The sequence below is a fragment of the Neolamprologus multifasciatus genome, chromosome 18 (assembly GCF_963576455.1).
Source record: "Neolamprologus multifasciatus chromosome 18, fNeoMul1.2, whole genome shotgun sequence".
Classification (NCBI taxonomy): Eukaryota; Metazoa; Chordata; class Actinopteri; order Cichliformes; family Cichlidae; genus Neolamprologus; species Neolamprologus multifasciatus.
The window spans coordinates 6,532,816-6,556,606 of NC_140456.1; the positions used below are offsets into that span (position 1 = coordinate 6,532,816).

Below are 23,791 nucleotides of genomic sequence, written 5' to 3' on the forward strand. Positions count from 1 at the left end.
ATACCATTACCATTACCATGACTTTGCCAAGTGTTATGGTTTTATGCCAAAATAATTTGTAGGCAGTTGATCAAAGTCAGTGAATTAATTAATAGGTAATAGGTAATGGCATACACTGCTAAAGATAGGCGTGTCTTATAAAGTGAAATAGGACTTTCAATATGCATTTTGGCACTAATACTTTGGTTTAATGGCGCCACTAGATAATTATTTGCTTTTATTTGAATGTTCCTGGAGAAAAAACCCACAACGTTTAATAAAGATTAGAAAAATGTAGCTTCTAAAATAGAGGATCGTAATTGGTTTAGTTCAGATGGTTCTCATCCTGAGCCTGAAATTTTAAGGATTGCTTTTAAAAAAAATCAGAATTTTAAGACATGACCATATTGAGCACAGTACAAACAATTGCAATCAAAGATTATTAAAAGAAGGGAAACCCTATAATGAATACACCACAGCAAGTTTCATGTATATAAATCTGTCTCTGATGGGAAAGTATAAGCCTGACTCACCTACTCTATTGACTCTATTCTTTTCCTCCAGTCCTACATGGAAGATCACCTGAAGAATAAGGATCGCCTGGAGAAGGAGTGGGAGGCACTGTGTGCGTACCAAGCTGAACCCAACGCGTGCACCATCGGCCTCAAGGACGGCAACGCGAAGAAGAACCGCTCCACTGCTGTTGTAGCATGTAAACAATGACTTTCTCTTATTCTTTCCGTTCTTGCCACTGTGTCTTAAAGGTAGTAGTAGTGTACAATGTACAAGTAGATTTTATAGGAGACTTTAATTAATTAATTGACAAAGTGTGAACGATTGCCTTTAGTATCAACAAAATTGGATAATACCGTGTTTTAGTTTCTCTAACATGTTTAAAACCTAAAAGGTGTTGCAGTTTGGTTGGCAGAGACACAAAAAGAAAAGACTGCATTACTGGTGGAGCACAGAAGCCATCAGTTCTGAGTGGAACCAAAATTCGTCTGTTACACTTCCTGATGTCAGTCGTCCAAACATGGTGGCATTACTCTCAGCACCTCTCAACAACACTCCCCTTATATTCTGAGCTCAGCCTGTATTATCAGAAACCTGGAGCAGATGCAGCTAGCAGAAGGGTTGTAAATTAGTTTTCTATTAAAGCTCTCCTGCACCGACCTCATCAATGATTAAAATTTCTAAGCTTCTGTGGAAATAGCCCATCTAAAAAAGTGCTGTCCCATTCTCTCCACCAGGCCGAGGCTTAATGAAATCCAGGTTGTCAGCGGGGAAAGCAGTTTGTCAGGAATAAATTGTGCTTCCTATTTGAAGCACCACTGGCTTCTTCAAGAAAAAAAAAAAATCTGAACTGTTTTGCCGATCACCGGAGGCTACGGAGGAGTGCTCGCAAGAGTGAAATGCACAAACTCGGAAAGTTTGTCCCGCTTAAAAATTCACAGGATCCCAGATGATTATGGAAGATTTTCTCGAGGCTAAACGAAGCTCCTCAACATTCAGAGTTTTAATTTAGTTCTAGAAATCACTAAATGGATGATCTGCCTACCTCACAGCAAACACAACATTTTCCTATGCAACTCAAATTAACCAGTGTTTGCCCAGTTACCTCAATGGAAAGACCTTTTTTGAGTTTATATTTTTTATAGCTCCATAATTCTTGACACAATTTCAGCCTCATTGTGTAAAATATGATCAAAAAGTTCTGTTTCTACCTATAAAAAATAAAAAAATACCCTAATTTTCCCTTCAAGGTCATCTTCTCATGCACTTCTGGACTCTGTTCAGTGGGGCTGTTATATAGCTAGAGTAGGGGTGTTGAACTCCAGTCCTCGAGAGCTGGTGTCCTGAAACTTTTGCATGTGTCCCTGCTGCAACACACCTGAATAAAATTTGTAGGGTATTAGCAAGACTTCACTGCATGGTGGCAACCCCCAACTCTACTCAAGTAAATTTAAATAAGTGTAAGTTTAATTAAAAAAAGTTCTTCTAAAACTACATGTTCATTCACTCTTGAGCTGCTGTAACATAAATCAAATGGCTGAATTGCCGCCTCAGCATGAAGTCAGGTTCTATAGACTCTTGCTAATGACCTACTAATTTTATTTAGGTGTGTTGCAGCAGGGACACATGTAAAAGTTTCAGGACACCGGCCCTCGAGGACTGGAGTTTGAAAGCTGTGAGCTAGAGCAAGAAATCGACTGAATTTTCTAAAGTGGCAGCCATGCTGACAGCATGCGAGAGTATAATCGTAAGAGGTAGAGCAGCCAAATATATTAATGTGTTTATTTTGCTCACAGCTCTTAATACAAAAGGCAACAGTGCACAGCAGAGTTTCAAAACTTTTGCCTCAAGAGTGTGAATTTGTTAGAGGTGCCCTACAGACACACAGAGAAAGTTAATAATCAATTAATAAAATCTCTGAGGAAAAGTAAAGAAGAGATTTTCTTAAATCTTTCCTTCTGAGCTCCAAGTAACCTTGTCAAAGCAGAAGGGAATCCACGCTTCATGACATGTTGGCATTGTTACTTATAATCCAGCTTTCTTAACACGCATACAGAGAGAGCCCTCATTATAATGCATATAGCATGACCAAAGAACACTTACACTGCAAAGACGAAATATGCTGAATTCTTCCATTTTTGTTTCAGATGATCACTCCAGAATCACCTTGAAGGTGGAGAACAGCCAAGGCAACTCTGATTACATCAATGCCAGCCCGATTGTAAGTACCTCCTCTGCATTCTAACTCGGTGCTTCACGCCGCTGCTATGCTAGGCTGCCACAGCCCCCACGGGGCTTCACAGAAACAAAGGCAGCCTACCGTTGTCCAATATAAATTTTGATGCAATGCTTGCTTAGTTTCGGTGGCAGCCTCTCACAATATGTATGTTCTGCACCATGAATATTAATGATTGTTATACAGCAAACACCCCCAGGTGAGTATTTGCTCTGGGGAGGTGTGGGAAAGGACATGCGCGAGGCTCTCGATTCACTTCTCATTTGTGGAAACAAAATTGATCCGGAGGGTCCTGGGAAACTATTGTTTGTGACCTTGGGTTATGCTAATTTGACACTACTTTGTGTTTACTATTACAGTGTGTCTGCCTTACTGGGGTCTTTTTCTTTTTGGCACGGTACAGATTTAAACAGCCTGTAGGAAGGAGAAGGGGTAAGAAAGAGCCATATGAATTCAGTAAGTGAGTGTATCAATTTGGAAACCAGTGTTGAGTAGTAGGTTTACGTTTCCCTTGAGGCAGATACAGTGGTATTCCATTAAAAGCAACAGAAACGCTATGCATTTCAAATCTGGGCGTTACACCAAAACGTGGCTCTTTGTGTGTGCGATTGTGTGTGCGCAGGCGAGAGCATGCGAGAGAAGGAATCAAAACTATACAGGGACAAAAGAGCAACCTTGTCTAATGTTGTAGGCACACAAATGCGAAAACGGAAGCAACACACGTACCCGCATATACGCATACTCGCTAAAAAACATACAGTGCGCCATGCTGAAACCAAAAAGAACACACAACCTAAAAAACTAACAAGTATGCATGAACAGCTGCACATGTAATGTACTTACACACACACACACACACTGCAACATTAAAAAACATCCATTCCAATGGTGTCCATGCAAGGTGCTTGTCTTTCCATCAAGAATAACTGAAGCACCGTGGCACAATTGTATGGTGTTGTCCTGAAAAAATAAAATGCTGCACATTCACACCAAAGCAATTATCTGTAAGTTAGAGTAGCTGTTTTCTACCAACTGTCTAATGTAAGGTTGATCCATGTGTTCTGATTCGACATCATTTACATGAATTTACATGATTAAATTAGGTGAGTAGTAATGGGGTTTGAATTGGCTCTGCTATGAGCAAGTTCGTTGCATAATGCAGCCGTTGGTCAGCCTGGTTTCAATGCCTTGTCACTTTTCTTCCTTAACTTTAATGTGGAGGATCAAAGATTACCATTTTACATGATGCAGTTTAGACATATAAGGTCGCTAAACTCACTTTTCTCACAGCTCTTTGAGTCTGGAACAACTACAAGTTACGCTAACATGGCAATTCACTAATTAAGCAACAAAAGCTGAGCATTTAATTCTGTCTTTTTACAAGTTTGAACTATATTATTGCCATCTTTTGTTTTAAAAGAAAAGCAGGATCACAAACTTCTTAGGAACGTTTTTATTGGTTATCCTATATTTGTTAATCAGAGTTTTACAAATGCTTTGTGTGGCCTAAAGTCCAACGCACACACATAATCAGTCACTCAGTTGCACAAAGTTACTCAGAAACACGATCAATCACTCAGTTCCTCCTTTAACACACAAACACCGTCAGTCTAAAACAGACTCAATAGTTTCCTTGCAGACTCAATCAAACGCACACACTTTCTAAGACATAATCAATCACTCACGTATTACTCAGACACACACACACACACTTATTTTGGTGCATGTCGTGTGCAGATAACACTGACTTTAAATCAGCCTCACAGTGTTTATTGGCAGTCCGGTTGAAGTTTTTGATTAAGGTTTTAAAAGAGTTGCACTGCAGAAAATTAAAGCAAATGTTGCATTTTGTTTCCACTCTCTTCGACATCACAGTGTGTTAATGCATCAGGGTGTAGCACAGGCTGTCCGTCCTGAAACGTTACCCAGCAAACAGTGCTGCCAATTTCGCTGAAAAGAGCTTTTGCATGTCCAAATGACCTCAGTTAAAAGAAATAACCCAGGAAAAACCAAGGATCTAACACTATATGACAAACTACAACAGGAAACACAAGTTCCCAAGTGTGGTCACGCTTTACCACCAATGTAGATTAGCTTCACCTGTGATAAATAAAACATTTTCAATTTATGGTTCAGCGGGAAGTCTACACCGCAGACCCCTCTGAACCCTTCAACAGAAGTCTAAGTCAGGCGTTATGGGACTGGACTGGACTGGATTCAACTACCAGCCAAAGTCACTGACAAGACAAGCTTGCTTGTTAGTATTCTTCAAAATTTAAAGTAAAGAGAAAAAGTAGTTAAAAAAGGAGCAAGATCAAAGATTTTGACTTGTTATGAACACAAGTCATGACAGAAGTTTTAAAAAGGATCTGCGCATGATGAGTTTTGTCTCAGTGATAGAAGCGTTATGATTATCGTTTCCTAAAATAGACTCACAATTACAACTAATTCACATAGCTGGCAGCCAGCATTTTAACCCCAACACACAGACACACACCAACACACACACAGAGGTGTCAGATTGTAGTAACATCATCAGACTAGTCAGAAAGTGACACACAAACACACACAATTTGACTCCTTCCTTCCACAGTAAAGACAAAAACCCAATAACAAGGATAATTACACACGTCACATCCTCCACTTTTTTCCCTCATTAACAGGAGTGTGTGTGAAAGACAGAAAGACAGTTGTCCTTTCGCAATGTCACTAATGGTGGGGTTTAATTCTGGATACACTTTGAGATGTCAGGAAGCATTGTGTCTCCGCAAAGAAAGGGAGGGTGGAGAACGAAATAAAACGACAGATGTCAAGAGTAGAGAGCCCTCCTGGTGCGTCTTTCCTCTGCTCATCTTTTCATCTTTATAGTGACTCTGCATTTTCTCCCAGCCTGCTGTATCTTCCCCTACCGTTTTCATCTTCATCCATCACAAGGTTTCAAACTTTACAATCTCTTTTCTGCCTCACCCGACCCTTTTCTTAGAATTTCCCAGATCTTACCACTCTGAATCTTCCAGTTTCTTCTGTGTTTTTTCTAAACCAGGCTCTGTATAGGCAAGGGGAATATTAGTGCTTCATTGCAGTCGCGGATCTGAGTGAAATTCTGAAAACCTCTTATGTGACTGGAAGGCAATAGATTTTAGCTTCTGATGCTCCTAAGACACTCATATTGTGTAACGCTTAGTTCTGCTTACTGGGTAGAAATGTCTCTCGCAGACATGAAATAAATATTCAGGTACATGGACAATCAAATTAAATGTTTTCTGTCATTTTGCTACAAGTCCAGCACTGATGTTAAATAATAACCTCGAGAAAAAAACTAAAAGAAATATATGTAAATGACTGGCCACATATTTTCTTGGCCTTGAAAAGTGCACTTCTGCCTCCAGCTATTTTTTGTCCGTGATGCACTTCTCGCCGTTTTAATGAGCAAAACTCGCTGCCACCGTGTCGCCTTTTCTCTCTCTAGGTAAAATTATTTTAAGTTCATTAGAAGTGCATTATTGTTTGGCATTCATAAAAGGAACAGAGGGCCATTAAAGACAATTTGGTGTGCGGAAAAACCCCATAAATTATCTGTCTTCCCTCTGTAATTGCTTCCAGCTAAATTGGTCAGCCAATTATTACATTTACTATACAATTTGCATGGTAATTGGCAGGGTTGTCACTCACTTGCTCGCGAATTCAGCTCACGTTCATCTCCTGTCTTTTGCTCTCGACGCCTCCGCCACCCTTCTGGAATTTTCATTAAGTTAAGGAAGAAGTCTGAGCTACTCTGCAAACGCTAAGCTCCTTCTCTAAGAAGCTTCTAGCCATGAATTTCAGTACTTTAAACAGGGGGAACATTTTACTAACGCACTTAGATTTGCTCATTTCGAAAGCACTGATGATTTTTCCTTGTGCATGGCGTGTGATGATTCATGTCCCCTCATTAGCTCTTAAAAGTGTCTTTGAACGAGGTATTTAGCCATTTTCTATTATATTATATTGCGTCCAATATCAATTTATTTTTACACCAAGAAAAAGACACACTGTAGAACATTCCTGGAGGCCCATTGGAGCATAGTGGGGTTTTTTCCATCAATTTTGATTTTGTAAGATTAATTTTGTAGAATTGCTTTTCCTTATTTGTTCATGTCAGATGTGTGTAGTGCCTAAACCCAGAGACGCAGAGGTGGATTGTGATGAACTAAAAGCAAGCTATTTATTAAGCATGGAAAATAAATTACGATAGAAACTGAAAACTTTCAACTACATTTGTGAGACGTAAGGCTAGGGCTCACTGGGAGACATGAGAGGAAAGTGAGCTGCCACCCCGACAAAGGCAAAAGGAAAGAGAGCAACTATACATATACAAAAGGTTGATTAGAGGAGTGGAGACAACTGGAGAAAATGAGACATGGCTGAAAAGAATCATAACAGACGAGTAAAGGAAGCAAATTTCAAGACAATGCACAAGGAACATGGGCTCACCAAAATAAAACAGGAAGTGAAGCTTAATACAAAAAAACTTTAACACAGGAAGAAATAACGCTAAGGGAGGAACTGAGAATAGAATAGAATAGCTTTATTGTCATTGTAACAAATGAAATTAAAGGTGCACCCTCATTAGAAAAACACAAACATAAACACATGCGCGCACACACAATAGACACAGACATAATGTCCTGTTGTCCGGATGTATTGCACCCATCCCTAATTGAACAAACACACTCATGTTATTGCTTTGATGAGTGTGTTTGCTGTTGGATGAAAGCTGTTTGAATCTGTTTGTCCTGGTTTTGAAGAATCTAAACTAAACTAAATGCACTAAGTACTACATGAAGTTGATATAAACATCACATAAACCAAGAATCAAAATGAACAATTAAATAAGCAACTCCACTGCTGAGTTTGCTGAGGTTCATTTATGTCATTTATTTTTAAAGACTCAACATAAGCATTGTAGCCATCACATTCTTGGTTGTTTGGCTCGAGAACTGACCATATTTGGATTGACCCTATTTAGCACTGAAGTGCTAAATTATCAGCAAGCTGAGTTAGAGTTCCCGACCTCCTGAGGCATTAACATCAGCACAAAAACTATATGCTGGGAGCTTCATGGCATTCATTTCTATGGCCAAGCAACTCCTGTAGGTGTAATGTGTATGTGACCCAGTACTTTTGGCCATATAGTGTATCTGCCAGTTGATAACATAGACATAAAATACTAGAATGAATGAATTACATCACAACTGGAGCACAAACTTACAACAGTTAACTGAACAGCAAGTGATAAATAAAAACATAAGGCCATGACCTGAAAGGGACTACAACTACAAGCGTGGTGCAGCAATGTTCATTCTGTACATTTTAACAGTCTGCCTGTTATCCTTTGAAGCCAATATCTGCAGTTTTTGGGACTTCTCCATTGGCTTTATTTTTCTAGACCCAGAAGTTGCTGCTTAGATCAGGATGATGATGACAGAAACTAGGATGAGGAACGTTGGACAATATCAATATGGTATAGCAGGAATGACCAAAAACAGCCAGGAATGCACAATGATTTGATTATTAAACCTATGCAAAACTATCACACTTAAGTAAAAAAAATACACTTAATGTAACAACTGGAACAGCCGTCATTCTCTCTGATTGGAATCAACTTTGCAAATGTCTGTTATTCTGTAGACTTACAGGATAAGATGACCGAGGTCAGAGCCAATGATTGGACTCTAATTTATCCTTTCTTCTTAGATCTGAGTTGACCTTGCTGTGCTGTTAACTTCCTGAGAACTGTGCAACATGCAACATTTGTTTTCCAGAAATGAGGGACCAGTGAAGTCACCTAAACAAAATAATCATGAGCTTTAAACCTAAACATTTGAGACAGGACAAACATGAATTGTACCATTCAAAATGAGCCATCCTTGAAAAATTTACACCCTCTTGTCCTTTTTCCTCTCCCACAGATGGATCACGATCCCAGGAACCCAGCCTACATTGCCACTCAAGGTCCCCTGCCCTCCACTGTGGCTGATTTCTGGCAGGTAAACACACACAGACACACACACACACACAAATACAAATGCATTCACACACACTCATGAAACAAAAATCAATACAATCTCCTCTCTTAAACAAGAGTTAGCCGATTTTTATTAGTGCAGCAAGTCACACAGGAGACCAGCCATTTCTGTGGATGTCATTATTAATCTTTCCTTCACCATAACACTCACTAGCCTCACCACCACTGTTTTTACACACACACACACACACACACACACACACTGGCCTTCAGTGGGACACATTGTTAATGCAGGGGGTAGCAAACTCTTTTCCCACTGTCCCAAATGTTGGATTGGGTTTGAATCTGAGATCAGGAGATCAATAAGTTATTCTGGCCAGTCTTGGTGTTAGGTGTATGTTGAGTGGAGCAGCAGGGAGGTTGGAAGGAAAGGTCCCCTTGTCAAACAAGTTATATCCCCGCTGGATTCTCACTTGTGCAGACCAAGGAGGGGCATGAGGAAAAAGAAATCTCAGGCTTCCATAGAGTCAGTACACTACAGAAGTTCCTACTAATCCAGGCAAGTGAAATATAAAAATCAGTTCATTTGAAATGAGCTGTGTGATATTCATTTTTTGTTGAGATGTGAAAAGTATCCAGAAAAACCAAGAACATAGAATCCAAATATTATTTTCTTGGTTAATTTGGAAATAAATCCCACATTACCACTTTTCTATTTTCTTAATAAACCTTAGTTTTGTTGCATACTGTGCTCTCCAATAGGCTCGCCAATTATTTTTTGGAAAAGGCTTCAAGAAGTTGTGAATTTGTAGGTACACTGTCATTTGTTAAACTGCCCATTACCACAGCGAAGCTGTTTTGGTTCCCGTCATTCCACTGCTGTTAAAAAGCATGCGTGCTCAGCCAAACCACTCTTTATAAATAGAGACTGAATAAAATAAAAATGTCAAATTTGGCTTCATGTGAGCAGTCAAGACGAGTGGGAAGTGCGGTAAGATGCGTGTGCACAGTGGCACATTTATGATTACACAAAAGTGGAACTAAAATAACTTTAGTTTAACAGTCCAGCAAAGCAAGCAAGCAAACAAAATGCTTGAAACGAGGCAGGAGAGGTGAGAAGTTAGGCGTGTGACTTCCGCCTAACAAGCTGAATTTCCATTCAACTCAAGCTGGGTTTCCGTGGTGATGGCGATGTTGAGGTCTTGTCTTGGGGAATGAGAGCCCTATTACACCACTACTCGCCTCCTCCCTTCCTTCTTTCTTTCCACTAATCCCCGTCCAGCTCTAAATAATTCTCTTTCAGGGAAGGAAAAGTGTTGGTTGGTATATTGGTCCTGTTCCGTTTATTCTCACACTACACCAACATTTCTGCAACGTCCTTCTGTTCCATTTCTGTAGTCCAAATCTTGTTTTTGTCTAGAAATATCTACATATTTGAGTGGTACAGAAGGCCAATATAAAAAGAAAGGACAGTCAACTTACCCCTATATCTGCGAGAGTGGTTTTAGGATGGATGCCCTTGACCTGAAAGAAGTGCACATAATGTAGTTCACATAGGAGGCCCAGTCCTTAAAAAAGCGATAGACAGCCATATTGGTTTTGTGGCTTCTCGTTCACATCTATTTAGAAAGTCTAAGTATCTCCATATCAGTCCGCAGGCCTGAGCCTGTAGCTAAAAAGATCATTTAAAGACTTTATCTAAAAGCCTCAGACGATTCCTGCTGCTCATCATGGATTCATCTCAGGTTCATTAAGTGGCCTCTCTGTGCTTTACAGGCTTCTGTACTCGGGCTTTATTCAGCCTTCATGTTGTGTTGAGGCCCAGTTGATTTAACTAGCATTACTGTGTCTTATCAGATTGCTTAATCAAGAGCCGGCCAAGGTTATTACACAGGAAAAAAGTCCAACATCTTCAGAAAGTTTATGTACAGAAAACGTCCTAAAAGAGCACGGTACACTCTTCACTTTTTTTGTGGAGAAATCTGGGTGTAAATAAATGTAGCTTTTTAACAAACCTTGAGTTTTAAAAGGAGGGAGCTTTTCCTCCAGACAGCAGCAGCAGCGGAGTTCGCACCCTGTCAGCTGAAGCAAATTAACACAATTTCTCAAAAAGTGCACCGTCACATTTTTAGATCCATGAGACTAATCACTGAAGCAGGGAGGACTGAGAGGAATAGTGCGGAGAGGCGCAGTAATTCAAAACCCACCGCAATTAACATCTGCTAAATCTTCGGCAAGGTGTGGCAGCGCTCATGACCGAGCGGCAGGTGCGGCCATCTTTATAATCTAACCCGATGATGTGGGAGCGGTATTGTTTTATGGCTTCTATTAACGGCTGACTGTTACCTCTGAACAGCGTTGAATGGATCTCCTGAGCAAGCCCACCCTCCGGCTGTGAGAATATGACTGCCAGAAGGAAAAATACGACCACAGGCAGGTCTCAGATGTGGAACGACCCAGCTGGGGGAGGGAACAGCCTGAACCGCTACAGCAATTACTTGTCACAAAGCTTTACTTCCTTGTAGTTGCTCACAGAAGTTGGAAACAGCAAGCATGTTTCAAACCAAGATTTTTCTTTTTTTTTTCCTCGCTCCCGTGAAACAAACACCTCCTTTTCCAAAATGATAGCTAGAACAAAATTTGAACTAATGATCGACCGATATCCAAGAGAGTGGGTGAGTGAGGACACATGTCAGTGTTACTGTTGGCAGGTTCTGGGAGGTGTTGACAGCTTCATATGAGATTTTGTTCCAAATCAAGCTCTCCGCTCCTTCAAGAATATGACTCCTACTCTTAAGTAGTTTTGATTAAACTTAGAAGTTTTCAAAGAACATTAAGTAACCTAAAATATTTAGACTTTTGAGAAAGTTTATCTTAAGTGCTGCAAAAAAAGAATAACATACATGAATTCGGAACAATTAAAAACTAAAAATTCATTCATTCTTGTCTCTATCAAGAAAAAAATCTACATCATTTCAAAGGAATAAGACCTTTTTAAAGAGCTACAATCATTTCATTTACCTGCCTGTGTATTTTGTTTGCAGATGGTTTGGGAGAATGGCTGTGTGGTCATCGTTATGTTGACGCCTCTTGTTGAGAGCGGGGTGAAGCAGTGCTACCATTACTGGCCAGATGAAGGATCCAACCTGTACCACATCTACGAGGTAAAAGAAACTCAAAGAAGAGCTGTTATTATTTTCTGTCACATATATATATCGAATACAAATGTCTGAAACTTGTCTTGATTTTTGTTGTGAATGAGAACAAAAATCCTCTCACATGTTGTTCAAATCTGCCGTTTATGAAGGGCAGCCAATCAGAAGAAAGTCTTCAATTAGACATTGAAAGGTGCTAAATTGGCCTGTTTCAGGGCTGCACCAATGCCAGTGTAGGCTGAACATGGTTATTTAGGATGCTACACAGCTAGGCTTTAGGCTACAGCAGTTTTATTCCATTAGCATCTGACTCAGTATAGCATGTGTTACATCCATCTCCTACTCAGGGAACCCAGCCCCCCTGCCCCCTATAAATATCATGTGACTTTTAGGGCTAATTATCGTATGAACTTGACTGTGACCAAATAAAAAATCAACGATTATTTATCACAAAAGATTATCGTCTTAATAAAACATGGGATATTAAGTTGTCTTCCACTTGTAATCAGTCAGTTATCACGTGACGTCTGTGTTTTTGTCATCATAATTCAATTTAGAAGTAATTTACTCTTCTGGAATTAGTAAGTACATAAGCCGATCAGAACATTTCTCGACTACGATAAATTTCATGCATGGGGAAATACATGTCTGTCTCCTGCATCCTTCCAGGTGAACCTGGTGTCTGAACACATCTGGTGCGATGACTTCCTGGTTCGTAGCTTCTACTTGAAGAACATGCAGACCAACGAAACGCGGACCGTCACTCAGTTCCATTTCCTGACCTGGCTCAACCAGAACGTGCCGGAGACTAGCCGAACACTACTTGACTTCCGCAGGTAGGGAGCTTCTTCAGAAAGTTTCAGAAAGCTTAAAACAAAACAGCCCACTCTCGTTCCTGGGTCATCTAAAGCTGCTGGGTTCGTTTCCAGTCCTCAGGCATCAGAAACATGTGTATAAAGTCATTTGGCCTTTTTTAGTTTTCAGTGCACAAACCTAACAGTAAAAGAAAAACTGAAAACATCTTGGGGCAAAACACAAAGGGAGTCAAAAACATGGACCAATAACTCTCGCCATCCGGTTTTCTTTCGTACGAGGTGCCGTGGTGTTTACAGCAAGACCATCTGTCCTGCTATAAGGGTGAAGGTTTCCTCTTATGCATCATAAATGACCATTGACCCTGTGCCGGGGTCCTTTTCACTGTTATCTCTTGACAAAATGGAGAAAAACTAAACAGCCATGAGACAAGGAGCTGTGAAAAGCAGCATTGTTATCCCTCACAGCCATACTACCTACCTTTGAGCTGACTCCTACTCTTTAACCACGGCCTGCACATTGTATGTTTTTTAAACCTATTTTTCTATAGTATAGTATAAAAGACTTCTTTGCATTTTGCTTAAAGAGTTACTTGAAACTGATTTCTCATTTGAAATGCATAAAGTACTTAAGCCAGCTTTTAATGTTGATAGAGAAAGCATTGAGGTTTCAGAAGCCATCAAAGAAACTTTTTGGAAGTTCTCTTCAAAGGCGCCTTTGGAGCAAACCCACTTTGATAACAGCATTCATTCCCACAGCAGAGCTGAGAAACACCTTGCATGATATCATTCAGGAAAAATCGTCACAGTCCGTTTCTTCCCTCGTCTTTTGCTCCGGTAGAACAAAGGCAGCCTACGTTTTCATTTTGTAAGTGTACATAAGAAAAACCAAACTACAGAGCAATGGTAGCGGAACATTTGCTTTTGTGTGCATGCTGTCAGTCTTCTCCACATGTAAATATAACAAGAAGGTACGGATGGGAGAAATATTACATAAATAAATGTTTTTGCAGTGCTTTGCGTTTCTTTTTTGTTTGTTCTGCTTGATATGTTGCAGTGCTTGACTAACTGGAACTCTCACTGATCCTTTTCTTTCATCCTGTGATGAATAGGCTAACTTTCAGGAGCCACACGGCCTTTGACATTGGTTCAACAGCCTCTTCCGTTGTCCTTTAGTTTTGGTGTATTTGCAACTTATCTGAAGGTTCTCAGAATTCACGAATAGGGCATCAGAAGAGCAAAAAAGTCAGAAATCCAACCTTGCAAGCAAATCTTTCAATGCACCTAAATCGCTTTAGCTTCCAAGGCTTGAATTTTGCATATGCAGTTTTATTACAGTTCAGAAACTGGTCAGGCTGTGCCATATATTAAAATCCAGTAGGTCATATGCGTGATGGTTCTTCTCTGGCTTTTTATTTAAAACAAAGATAAAGTGAAGGAGTCTAATAGAAGCTCCTGAAGTTGTTTGTTTTCCACCCTCCTCCTCCTTCCTGAGCCACAGAGGCTTTGAAAGGCTTTCGTGATTTCCTTACAGCATAATGGCTTCAAACCTCGCACTTCTCCAGGAGTTTTGACTTGTGATCCTGAGGTGCAGGCAGAAAAATATCTATATATCCTCTAAACATCCTGGGCGCTTTCCACTCGATAACAGTGTAATTCAAAATGCATTGAGGATACTCTTCCAAAGTGATCCTTTATCTCTGGCGCCTTTATAACTGCTCTCCTCCTTTTCCCCTTCGACCTCTTTTAAACTGATATACTGTATTGCCTATTAGGTGTTAGCCGCCCTGGCCCCTTTTCTCTGATTCACTGTGGATTTTCTCAAGTGATAGACCCCAAGTCAGGTTTATATATAGGCCTGGTGTCTCCATTCTGCTGGCGCACATCAATTAGGTGGGATATCAAGAGTAAGAGTTTGTGGTCACTGCTATTATAAAAGGGTCTGGTGAGCGTCACCATACACCATCAGTTAGGAAATATTGCCTTTACTCACAGGGCAGCTGGGTCAGAACACAATGAAGAAGGCACAGAGGGAGATATTTTTCACTTTTATTACAGCAGATGTGGTGCTTTCGTAATAGCAACCTGCCCTTTTCTTTATTTTTTGGTGTTGCCTTTTTTCACCTCGGCGATTTGAGGATACCGGCTGAAGTACCTCTCCATCATTTGCGCTTGTGCAGGCATGTTATTCACTAATCACACCGGCCTGACTGACCCGAAGCCTTGCTTACAACTCCTCTCTGTCCTTCCCCCGTTTTACCAGCTAACTTGCGGTTGCCAGTGTCATTTTTGTGATGTTGCAGCTAGTAATATAAGCCCAGTTGCATAGTCACAAAAGTGATCATTGGAGACTGTGACTCTACAACCAGGGGGCCTCATGGGCCCTCCCCCCAACCCACCCTTTTACTTCTCTTTTTCCCGGTCTTCTCCTCCTCCCCTTATTTTCTCCTTCTTCATCTCACTCCTCCTTCTCTGTTCTCGCTGTGCCCAGTGACCTGAGATGACCTCTTCCCTTTTTGCTTGCTCATGGTTTGCTTGACTGCCTCCGGTCTCCCCTCCTCTCTCGCCATGCTTCCTTTTCCTCTCTTGGTCGCTTTTGTCTCTCTTGCCCGGTATCTGTCTCTCCTCCCTCACTTAGCTTTAGTCTGTTTCTTTTTTCTGTGTTGCCTGGTGATTCCTGACTTAGGGTCTAATACTTTGTCCTTATATAAACAATAAATAAAACTGATATTTGGTTTGTTTGTTTTTTTGGATTGTCCAGTCATTCATCATATGTGCTGGTATCAGATTCTTATAGTAGCAAAACATAACCTTGAATTTATTATACATGTTTTATAAACCACTTTATCATATACTACTACTGGAGTAAATCATGTAAAATAGCCGTCCATCAATTTTCTTCCACTTATCCTACATGCAAATTGGAGATTTACAGTATATTTTGTGGTAGACGCGTGTATTTTAACCCAAACTGTGGCCTTTTCCTATATGTGTAGTTTTGTTACCTAATTCTAACAAGTCAGTAAATAAAAATAAAAGTCTAAAATATCATACTAGCCAAACTCCAGTCTGCCAGGTCTCAGACCATCAACAAAGAATAACATTTCTTTCCAACCTGCTAATGTGGACTTTGCTGGATCTTCTGCATGCAAAGGGGAACAAACTTTACAATCACTTCTATGAGACTGGGCTCCCTCTATCTAGATCCAGCTGATTACACAGTACAGGCTTTGAGCTTTATAAGTCACTTTCACCTTTGCTTACTGGATAGGTTTAGGCACTGAAACTGTATGGTTAGGTTAAGGAAAGGATGAGGGTCTGGATTAAAATGTGCCCCTTTAAACTGAACCCGGTGCATCACAGAACTTGTGCCAAAGACACTTTGGCTGTATCCCAATTCAGGGTCTGCAGCCTTAAAGTACGCAGCCTCAACGATCCTCAAGGGCCGCGTACTTAAAGACCGCTAAGGCCGGAAGTGCGAGGCTTGTGAAATGGGACGGTCTCGCCTCCGTCGCGCTGCCCAGGTTGCCTAGCAACCATGATACTAACAGCTGGAAACGTTTCATACAGCTTTGTTTGACAGAAATGAAGGAGAAAATCCTTTGTTCATTTGTTTGTTTGTTTCTACATGAGCTTTGATCATTCTCTGTAAGATTAAGCTCAGCTATTGAACGGCGTATATTTTAAAGTAAAGGCTTTAAAACCAAGTTAGTACAAACGTCACTAATGTCACATAACTTTGCCGACATGTGGCCAACAGTAATGTTTTAATGTTCTTCGTTATTAAACATTTGCACATAAATGAAGGACGCATTTGAGGGCCACATATCGAGCAGCCTTTGAATTGGGACAGCCTTCGTCGCGTCGCTGTGACGTAATCGGCCTTAAAATGCGGCCTTTAAGGCTGCAGACCCTGAATTGGGATACAGCCTTTGTGTGTGAGATGCCAGCTTTTTCAACAACATGGCAGTATTTGACTGAAGTCACTGAAACATATGTATATAGGCTTAGTTGTATCAAATAGGCAGATCTGGGATCAGTTTCATAATGTGGAAATTTGCACGTGCTGTTTACAGGCAGATTGCAAATGATGGCAGTGTGGCATTTCATGAGTTATTGTCTCTAAAAATACATTTTTAAGTGCTGCAGGGCTGCTGCGTGTCGATGCATGGGTTGTGTAGACATTACTGTGTTTGAAATAATGGAACACACCCAATTAAAAGCATGAGAAAAACATGACCTCATATTGCAAATGTGTTGATCGGAGAAATGTTGACCTTGTTGTACATTTTTGGGGGTTTGCAGACAACAACCGGATCTTTCACAATATTGATCCAAAAATGCTAATGCGTGTAAAGAGCGGACATATTCTAAGTCTTTCATTTCTGTCCGTCAGCTTGCCGGTCTGTATCTTTCACCATCTCTCTCTGTCGTCATCCACTCCATCGATTTGTTTCCCGCTCTTTTCTGTGCCTCCCTTTCTGGCTTTTGATCCCCCTCTCGCTATCTTGCTAATATCTCTCTTATGGGGCATTTCCTTTGAATCTCACGCCCTTCTTCACACCCACACCCCGACCTCCCACCCCGCCTACTGGCGATTCTCTGCTGGCTGTTTCCATGGTTACATCACTTTTGATTGTCTCTAGTGAGGTCTGACTTTTCAATTTTAGTGGGGCGGTGGATGAAAATGTGAGGGGAATTTTGGTGATCAGCCTTTGTGTTTTTTTAAAACTCAAGCTTGTGTAATGTTGCTTGTTGTTTGCCCTGCAGGAAACACCAGGTAAAACCCACTGCTTATGTCATTTATTTAGCTACAAAGTGACAATTATATAATTATACTTGCTTTTTTTGCCTTCTTTTGACCTCATGCAATAATGAGATATATACATTTTTAATTCAAGTGCAATAACTCAGGATATGAACAATGAGCAAGACAAATAACTGATCATTACTTTTTACTTTGTACTTCCCACTACACCCTGTTTTTAAAGACAGCTATAAATTTTAATAATTAAACATAAATGACCACAAAAACTTTAAGTTCAAGGAAGGAAAAGCATCAAAACTGCACGTTTGAAGCTTCTCTCTCTGACTGGCGATGCATAATGGATTATAAAAAGACCACACACATACACACAGCGTACCTTCACATAATATGTTTCAGATGAATATTGTTATTTTGAGTTTCACCATAAAATAGAATCAGAGATGATCTCCAGCTGGGATCAAACTCGGCCTTTCTGCTGCGTTCTCAGATGGAAGCTGTGAGTTTGTGCAGATCTGCTCACTGCTGTGTTTTTAATGAACAAGGTGCAAAGTTGTTGTTTTTTAACCCCAGACTTTAAAAAAAGAGAGAAGAATGTGGTGATCCTCATACTGTTGACGTTTTTTTATGCACGGGTGACAGCAGCCACAGATTTTCTTCTGTTGTGGAATATTATGATGGTTTTCTTTCAGATTATTAATGTCTGTGCGATTCCTCATGATTGTGGTCAACTATACTGATTTTGAAATAAGAAGAAGTAAAAAAAGTACTGTTTCATTTTGCGAATGAAGCATGGCTTTCTGATCTTTTGAAATTTGGTTTAAATAAATCTGTGCAGCACTATTATATGTGCTAGAAGTAAACAGTAAAGCAGGTTTTTGTAACAGCATGTAGATTATGGTCTTACTACATGAGACTATAAATTCTAATAATACAAAACCCAGTTTGGAAAAAGATGTCATTGTGTAATATCTAAATAAGAACAATGCAATGATTGATTGACATATTTTATTTGCAACAGAACATAGAAAACAGATCAAATGCTTAGATTGTATAAATGTGACATTCAAAAATAAGTCATTCAGAATTTGATGACAAAAACATGTTTACTGTAATATCAGTCTGTGGACATCTGGGGCAGGCAGGATAGTTCAGCATCTGAATTCTACTTCAAAGCCGTGCTGTTGTAATGATGCAGCGTGCAGTTTAACATTGTCTTGCTGAAATATGCAAGCCCTTCCCTGAGCAAGACGATGGGTGTTGCTCTAAAACCTGTATATATCTTTGAGCGCTGATGGTGGCATCCCATGTGCAGGCTGCCACAGGAGTACTAATGCACTCCCATACAACCAGAGATGCAGACTTTTGAACTGAACCTCTGAAGCTAATGACAAGCCAGATGGTCCCCTCTTCTCTTTAGTCTGGAGGGCACGGCGTCATTGCTTTCCACAGAATTTCAAATTTCAATTCATCTGACCACAGAACAGTTTTCCATTTTGCCTCAGTCCATTTTAAATGGGCTTTGGCATTTCTGGATCATGTTCACAGATGGCTTCTTCTTTGCACAGTAGAGTTTTATCCTGCATTTATGGACGGCACAGCGAACTGTCTTCAAAGGCAATCATTTCTAAGTGTTCCTGAGACCATGCAGTAATTTGCATGACAGAGTGATGACTGTTTTTAGTGCAGTGTCACCTGAAGGCCGGAAGATCATCAGCATCCAGTATTGATTTTCAGGCTTGCCTTTGAGCACTGACTTTTCACCAGATTCTGTTATTCTTTTTTCTGATATTGTGCACTGCAGGGAATGAGATATTGGAAGTGCAGGAACATTATTCTTAAATTCTCCCACAATTTGTACGTGCAGATTTCTGCTCATATTCACATCTGAGAAACACTCTTTAAGATGTCTTTTTTATGTTACTGACCTGCTGCCAGTTAACCTAATTAGTTGTAAAATGTTCCTCCAGCTGTTACTTTTAAGTACCACTCACTTGTCCAGCATTTAATTGCCCCCATCCCATCTCTTTTGAGATGTGACGCTGCTGCCAAACCTAAAATTATCTGCAAATATTTGTGTCATGTTTATTTACATTTCAAACGGCATTGCACCTTGAATTAGGGCTCTGTTATTAAATTGTCCACATAGCAGGTGGTATGGGACAAGTTGGTGAATTTTATGGCAGTGATAGCCTTATTGAGTACCAGTTTTGACATGTAAAAACATGTAAAACATGCTAAAATTATAAGTAGTTTTGTGCAGGATGTTTTTTCTTATTTTTTGAAGCCTAGATGCACCCGTGCTGACTGTATGTGATGCTGTATCTGTGATATTAATCCTCCAGAATCAGGTGTTACTGTTCTAAAGTAATGTTTAGGTTAACACTTTCCTGTTTTAAATGTTTTCCTTGCAGGTTTTAATTCATTTATGCACGCAATAACCAAGAAGAAAAGTGTACTTACCTTCATCTTTATTACTATTAGTAAATATGCATTCTGTTAGAGAGATGAAACTGAACTGAACCTCAGCTGTGCAACACCATTGGTTTCCCAGTTCAGCTGTTATAGAGCAGATAATTGGCTCCTTAAAGTATTTTTTTCTGTTGATTTCTATGACGGATTTCTTAAGCGATATCTCTCCTTTTTATCATGTCTGTGTTAACACTAACTTTTTCTTTCTGTCTTGTTTTTTTTACAGGAAAGTTAACAAGTGCTACCGGGGGCGCTCATGTCCTATCATAGTCCACTGCAGGCAAGTATGCCAATAACTAAGGCAGAATGCTTTTTATGGTGGCTTATTCATAGGCTTCTAGCTTCTATTCAGTGAATTCAGTATCAAATGCATTCTGTTTTCAGAGAGACGTGCTGCATTATGCTGGCAAACGAGCAAACGAGCACAGATCTTTTGCTGGTTGCTGGTTAAATTGTTTTAAAGTTTCTTTTTTCAGAGGATTTAAAACTCAAATCGCCCGGGTCCTTTGTGGTTTCTGACCTCCAGTCCACATCACCATTTAATTTCCCACCAACTGCCATGTCACTTGTCAGCATGTGTGGGACGACAAACATTTTAAATGAGAGATTAGCCAAAAAGTTGTGATTTAATCTGACAAACTGTCCGCGGAGGAGGGTAACTTTTAATTGGAGGCAGTTCAAAGCTTGCAGCTTGCCGGTCAGAGCCAGTGGGTGAGAGGGAGAGAGGGTAAATAGAAGTAGGCAGGGTTGCAGCTGTTGTGTTTGCATATGTGTGTGTGTGTTTTTGTATAATCACATCTGCATACCCCTACCACCTGAGGAAATAACTCAGACCAGTGAGACACAATTAAATCGGAATTTAGCAGAAAAATCTGCCACAGTTTTTTTGTGCAAGCGTCCTCAGATGATTGGATTAAAAAGAAAAAAAACTTCAATAACAGATAGCCCTTATGTCTGTCTGCTCACTACTCCGCCAAATGATCTATTATTTAATATGGTGCAATGGCTCCACTATGATGAAACTGTACATTTCTCGCTCTAACTGCTAGTCTACACCAGAGTATTAAACCTGCCTTTATGGAGCACCAGCCACAGTAGCTGGAACATCCTGAATTTTCTCGGCTACTCTTATGACACTTACTTACTCTGATGATCAACCGAATCCTTCAATTTGACGTGTGTTTATTGCATTAGAGGTTTCGAATTTTAAACAGGATTTGTTGGTATGCGACATGCCGGGCATTGAAATCAACGTAGTTCTATATATATATATATATATATATATATATATAGCAGCATTTTGCAAAAAAACTGTCATCTCGAGACACTTTACTGTTAAGCTGAAGACCAGACAACATTAGAGAGAGAACCCAGACAATTAAATCTTCCCCTTGGAGAAAGCGCATGGTGACAGTGAGGAGAAAGAACCCCCTTTTAACAGGAAGAGCACAGAGAGAACAACATATAGGACTAAACACATGCTACAGGAGAGAGCAGACAAAAGTTATTTCCATATAGCATTAGCACAGTAGCATATAACTGAGAAGTCAAAAGACAGGAATGGATAAGAAATGCTCAATGCTTCATGGGAAGTCTGCCAACAGCCTGAGGGCTCACGGTCACCTAATCGAGCTCTAACTATAAGCTTTATCAAAACGGAAGGTTTGAAGCCTAATCTTTGCAGTAAAGAGGATGTTTCTGTCTCCCAAAAGCAAACGAGAGAGCGGAGCCTGATAGCTGAAGGCTCTGCTTCTTATTCTACTTTTGGAAGCTCGCAAGTGAGCCTGTAGTCTGAGAGCGAAGTGCTCTATTGAGATGAAATGATACTGTGAGGTTCTTAAGAAATGATAGGGCCTAATTCAAGACGAGGAAAAAGGATTTTAAATTCAATGCTGAATTTACCGAGGAGCAACTAAAGAGAAACTAACATGGTTGAAATATGAGTTCTGCAGTTCTGTCACAGTGGTGTTTTAGATCAGTTGCAAGCTTTTCAGGTAGTTTTCAGTGCAACGGAATGATAAAGAATTACCGGTCCTAGTCCTTTAAAGCCAAGTGTTTCATATTTGATCCACGAGTTTTTGAGACAATGATGTAAACTGCACAATTCATTTTTAAGGAAGAAATTGCAACAAAAAAAATGCCGGATGCAGCAGATATGATAAAAATTAAAACTCCTATATGCAAATTAATGTATTTTTTTTTTATTTTGTCAGAAGGAACAATAAACGCTAAATTTTCTGGCAACTATTTTATGGTTTAGGCTTTAAAGGCTTAGTGGTAACAAACATATAGAAGCTAGCATGACATGTTATTGTATAATGGAAATAAAACCTTTGACAATTTGATTCATTCTCCTCCCAAAACAAAAACTAAAAAGAAACTTTATGCAATGTATTATGACAGTAGTAAAAATAAGAAATTAAAATTGCAATGCAAAACACAAATCCTTATGTCACTTATGCCATGTGCATGTCTGATTCTCTTTCTGAAATAAATACGAGCACCCACAAAATCTCACTCAATCTGTTCAGTGTTCTTGGGACATATGAGCTTCAGTTTAACATGTATGCAGCGAGTACATGCAAAAAGCTGCTATTAGGGTTTGTAGGACAAGTACACACAGCTATGGTGAGCACAGAGGTTGATATGCGTCATTCCTGTTTGAAGTTAATATGCAACATAATTATGATGGTAAATTCATTAGTCTAAAAATTATCCTGACAAAAGAAAATAACAATTTGTGCTTACAATCACAATTAAAGACAAAATAATTTTTTTCAATATTTTTAATTTACCAAGTCAACCTGTCACCACCTGCACTGCTTAACACAAGATGAACTTTGTTACCCACAAGGGCAACTTTCCTTACTTTTTAATGTGCTTTAAGGCTGCAGTGTTTTCACGTTAGTTTGGTATCACTTAGTAGGCGGGAGAATGTGAAGCACAGTTGGAGGTGTTTATTCGTTTTTGGTCAGTATGATATTAAAGTTTGCATAGATAAAACCATTGCACACATAATTATTGTGTTGCATGTTGCAGCACAAGTGAGCCTATATGTAACGATGTGACTATGCTAACAAAGGGAGTAAATATCTTAAACATAGTAGGTAAGGTAACAAGTCAGATGTTCCCTGTGATTTGAGTGGAAAAAAACCCTCCACATTAAAAGTGAAATGTGTGGGTGAAGTGTTTGATTCATCCAGTCTGCACCGACGCCGCTCGACATCTCTGACCTCAGCATCCAGACAAACTGTCTTCATCAGAGATGACTGGCAGGAGAAATTTACTTATGTGATAAAAACAGGTTTCACACCAGCACAGCAGGAAAAAAATCTTTTTTTTATATGGATTCTTTCTGCGTATTGATTTCCCCTCCCTGCTGAAATTATAAAGTTCACAGTGACACCAGAAGTCTAATCAATCATTACATTAAAAAGTTCTCAACATATAAAGAGCAGGAGACTTTAGATGTGGCTGTAGCCACACAGGAGAAATAAAACGAAGCAGACGCTCTACAAAACTTTGAAGCACTTATTAATTTACATTTCTCGGAGCCGGTATGACTTTATTTACATCTTATATCATAGAAGCTTTTATGCAGTGCACAAGTTTTGGTTTCAGACCTTTTGCCAAACCGACTGATTTTTGGAAATTGCACAAATCAACAGTTTTACTTAAGAAGGCTCCTCACTGAGTGAAGTGACCCATCTGTATCTGTGTGGCAGGCATAATAAGAGTGGGTTGAATTCCCTAAATACAGAGGAAAGGTGCTTCAGTGTCTCCTTTGTTACCTCCTTTAGTACATGATGTGCTGAATCAACTTTAATGAAAGGAAAGGAAATATTGCGTTTT

At 39.8% G+C, this 23,791-nt stretch overlaps 1 protein-coding gene across 5 annotated transcripts in view; it reads left to right on the plus strand.

Annotated features, from left to right (window-relative positions):
* LOC146497234 (receptor-type tyrosine-protein phosphatase N2-like) overlaps positions 1 to 23,791 on the plus strand; it is a 236,970-nt gene that overhangs the window by 198,769 nt on the left and 14,410 nt on the right. For 4 of the 5 annotated variants that reach the window (XM_085139282.1, XM_085139280.1, XM_085139281.1 and 1 more), the window contains exons 15-20: positions 544 to 691; positions 2,640 to 2,713; positions 8,680 to 8,757; positions 11,780 to 11,899; positions 12,560 to 12,726; positions 20,166 to 20,219. In XM_085139282.1, the coding sequence (XP_084995408.1) occupies positions 544 to 691; positions 2,640 to 2,713; positions 8,680 to 8,757; positions 11,780 to 11,899; positions 12,560 to 12,726; positions 20,166 to 20,219 (641 nt within the window). Of the gene's footprint in view, positions 1 to 543; positions 692 to 2,639; positions 2,714 to 8,679; positions 8,758 to 11,779; positions 11,963 to 11,997; positions 12,529 to 12,559; positions 12,727 to 20,165; positions 20,220 to 23,791 lie in introns of those variants that run through there. The other variant, XM_085139285.1, reaches the window with a different exon arrangement.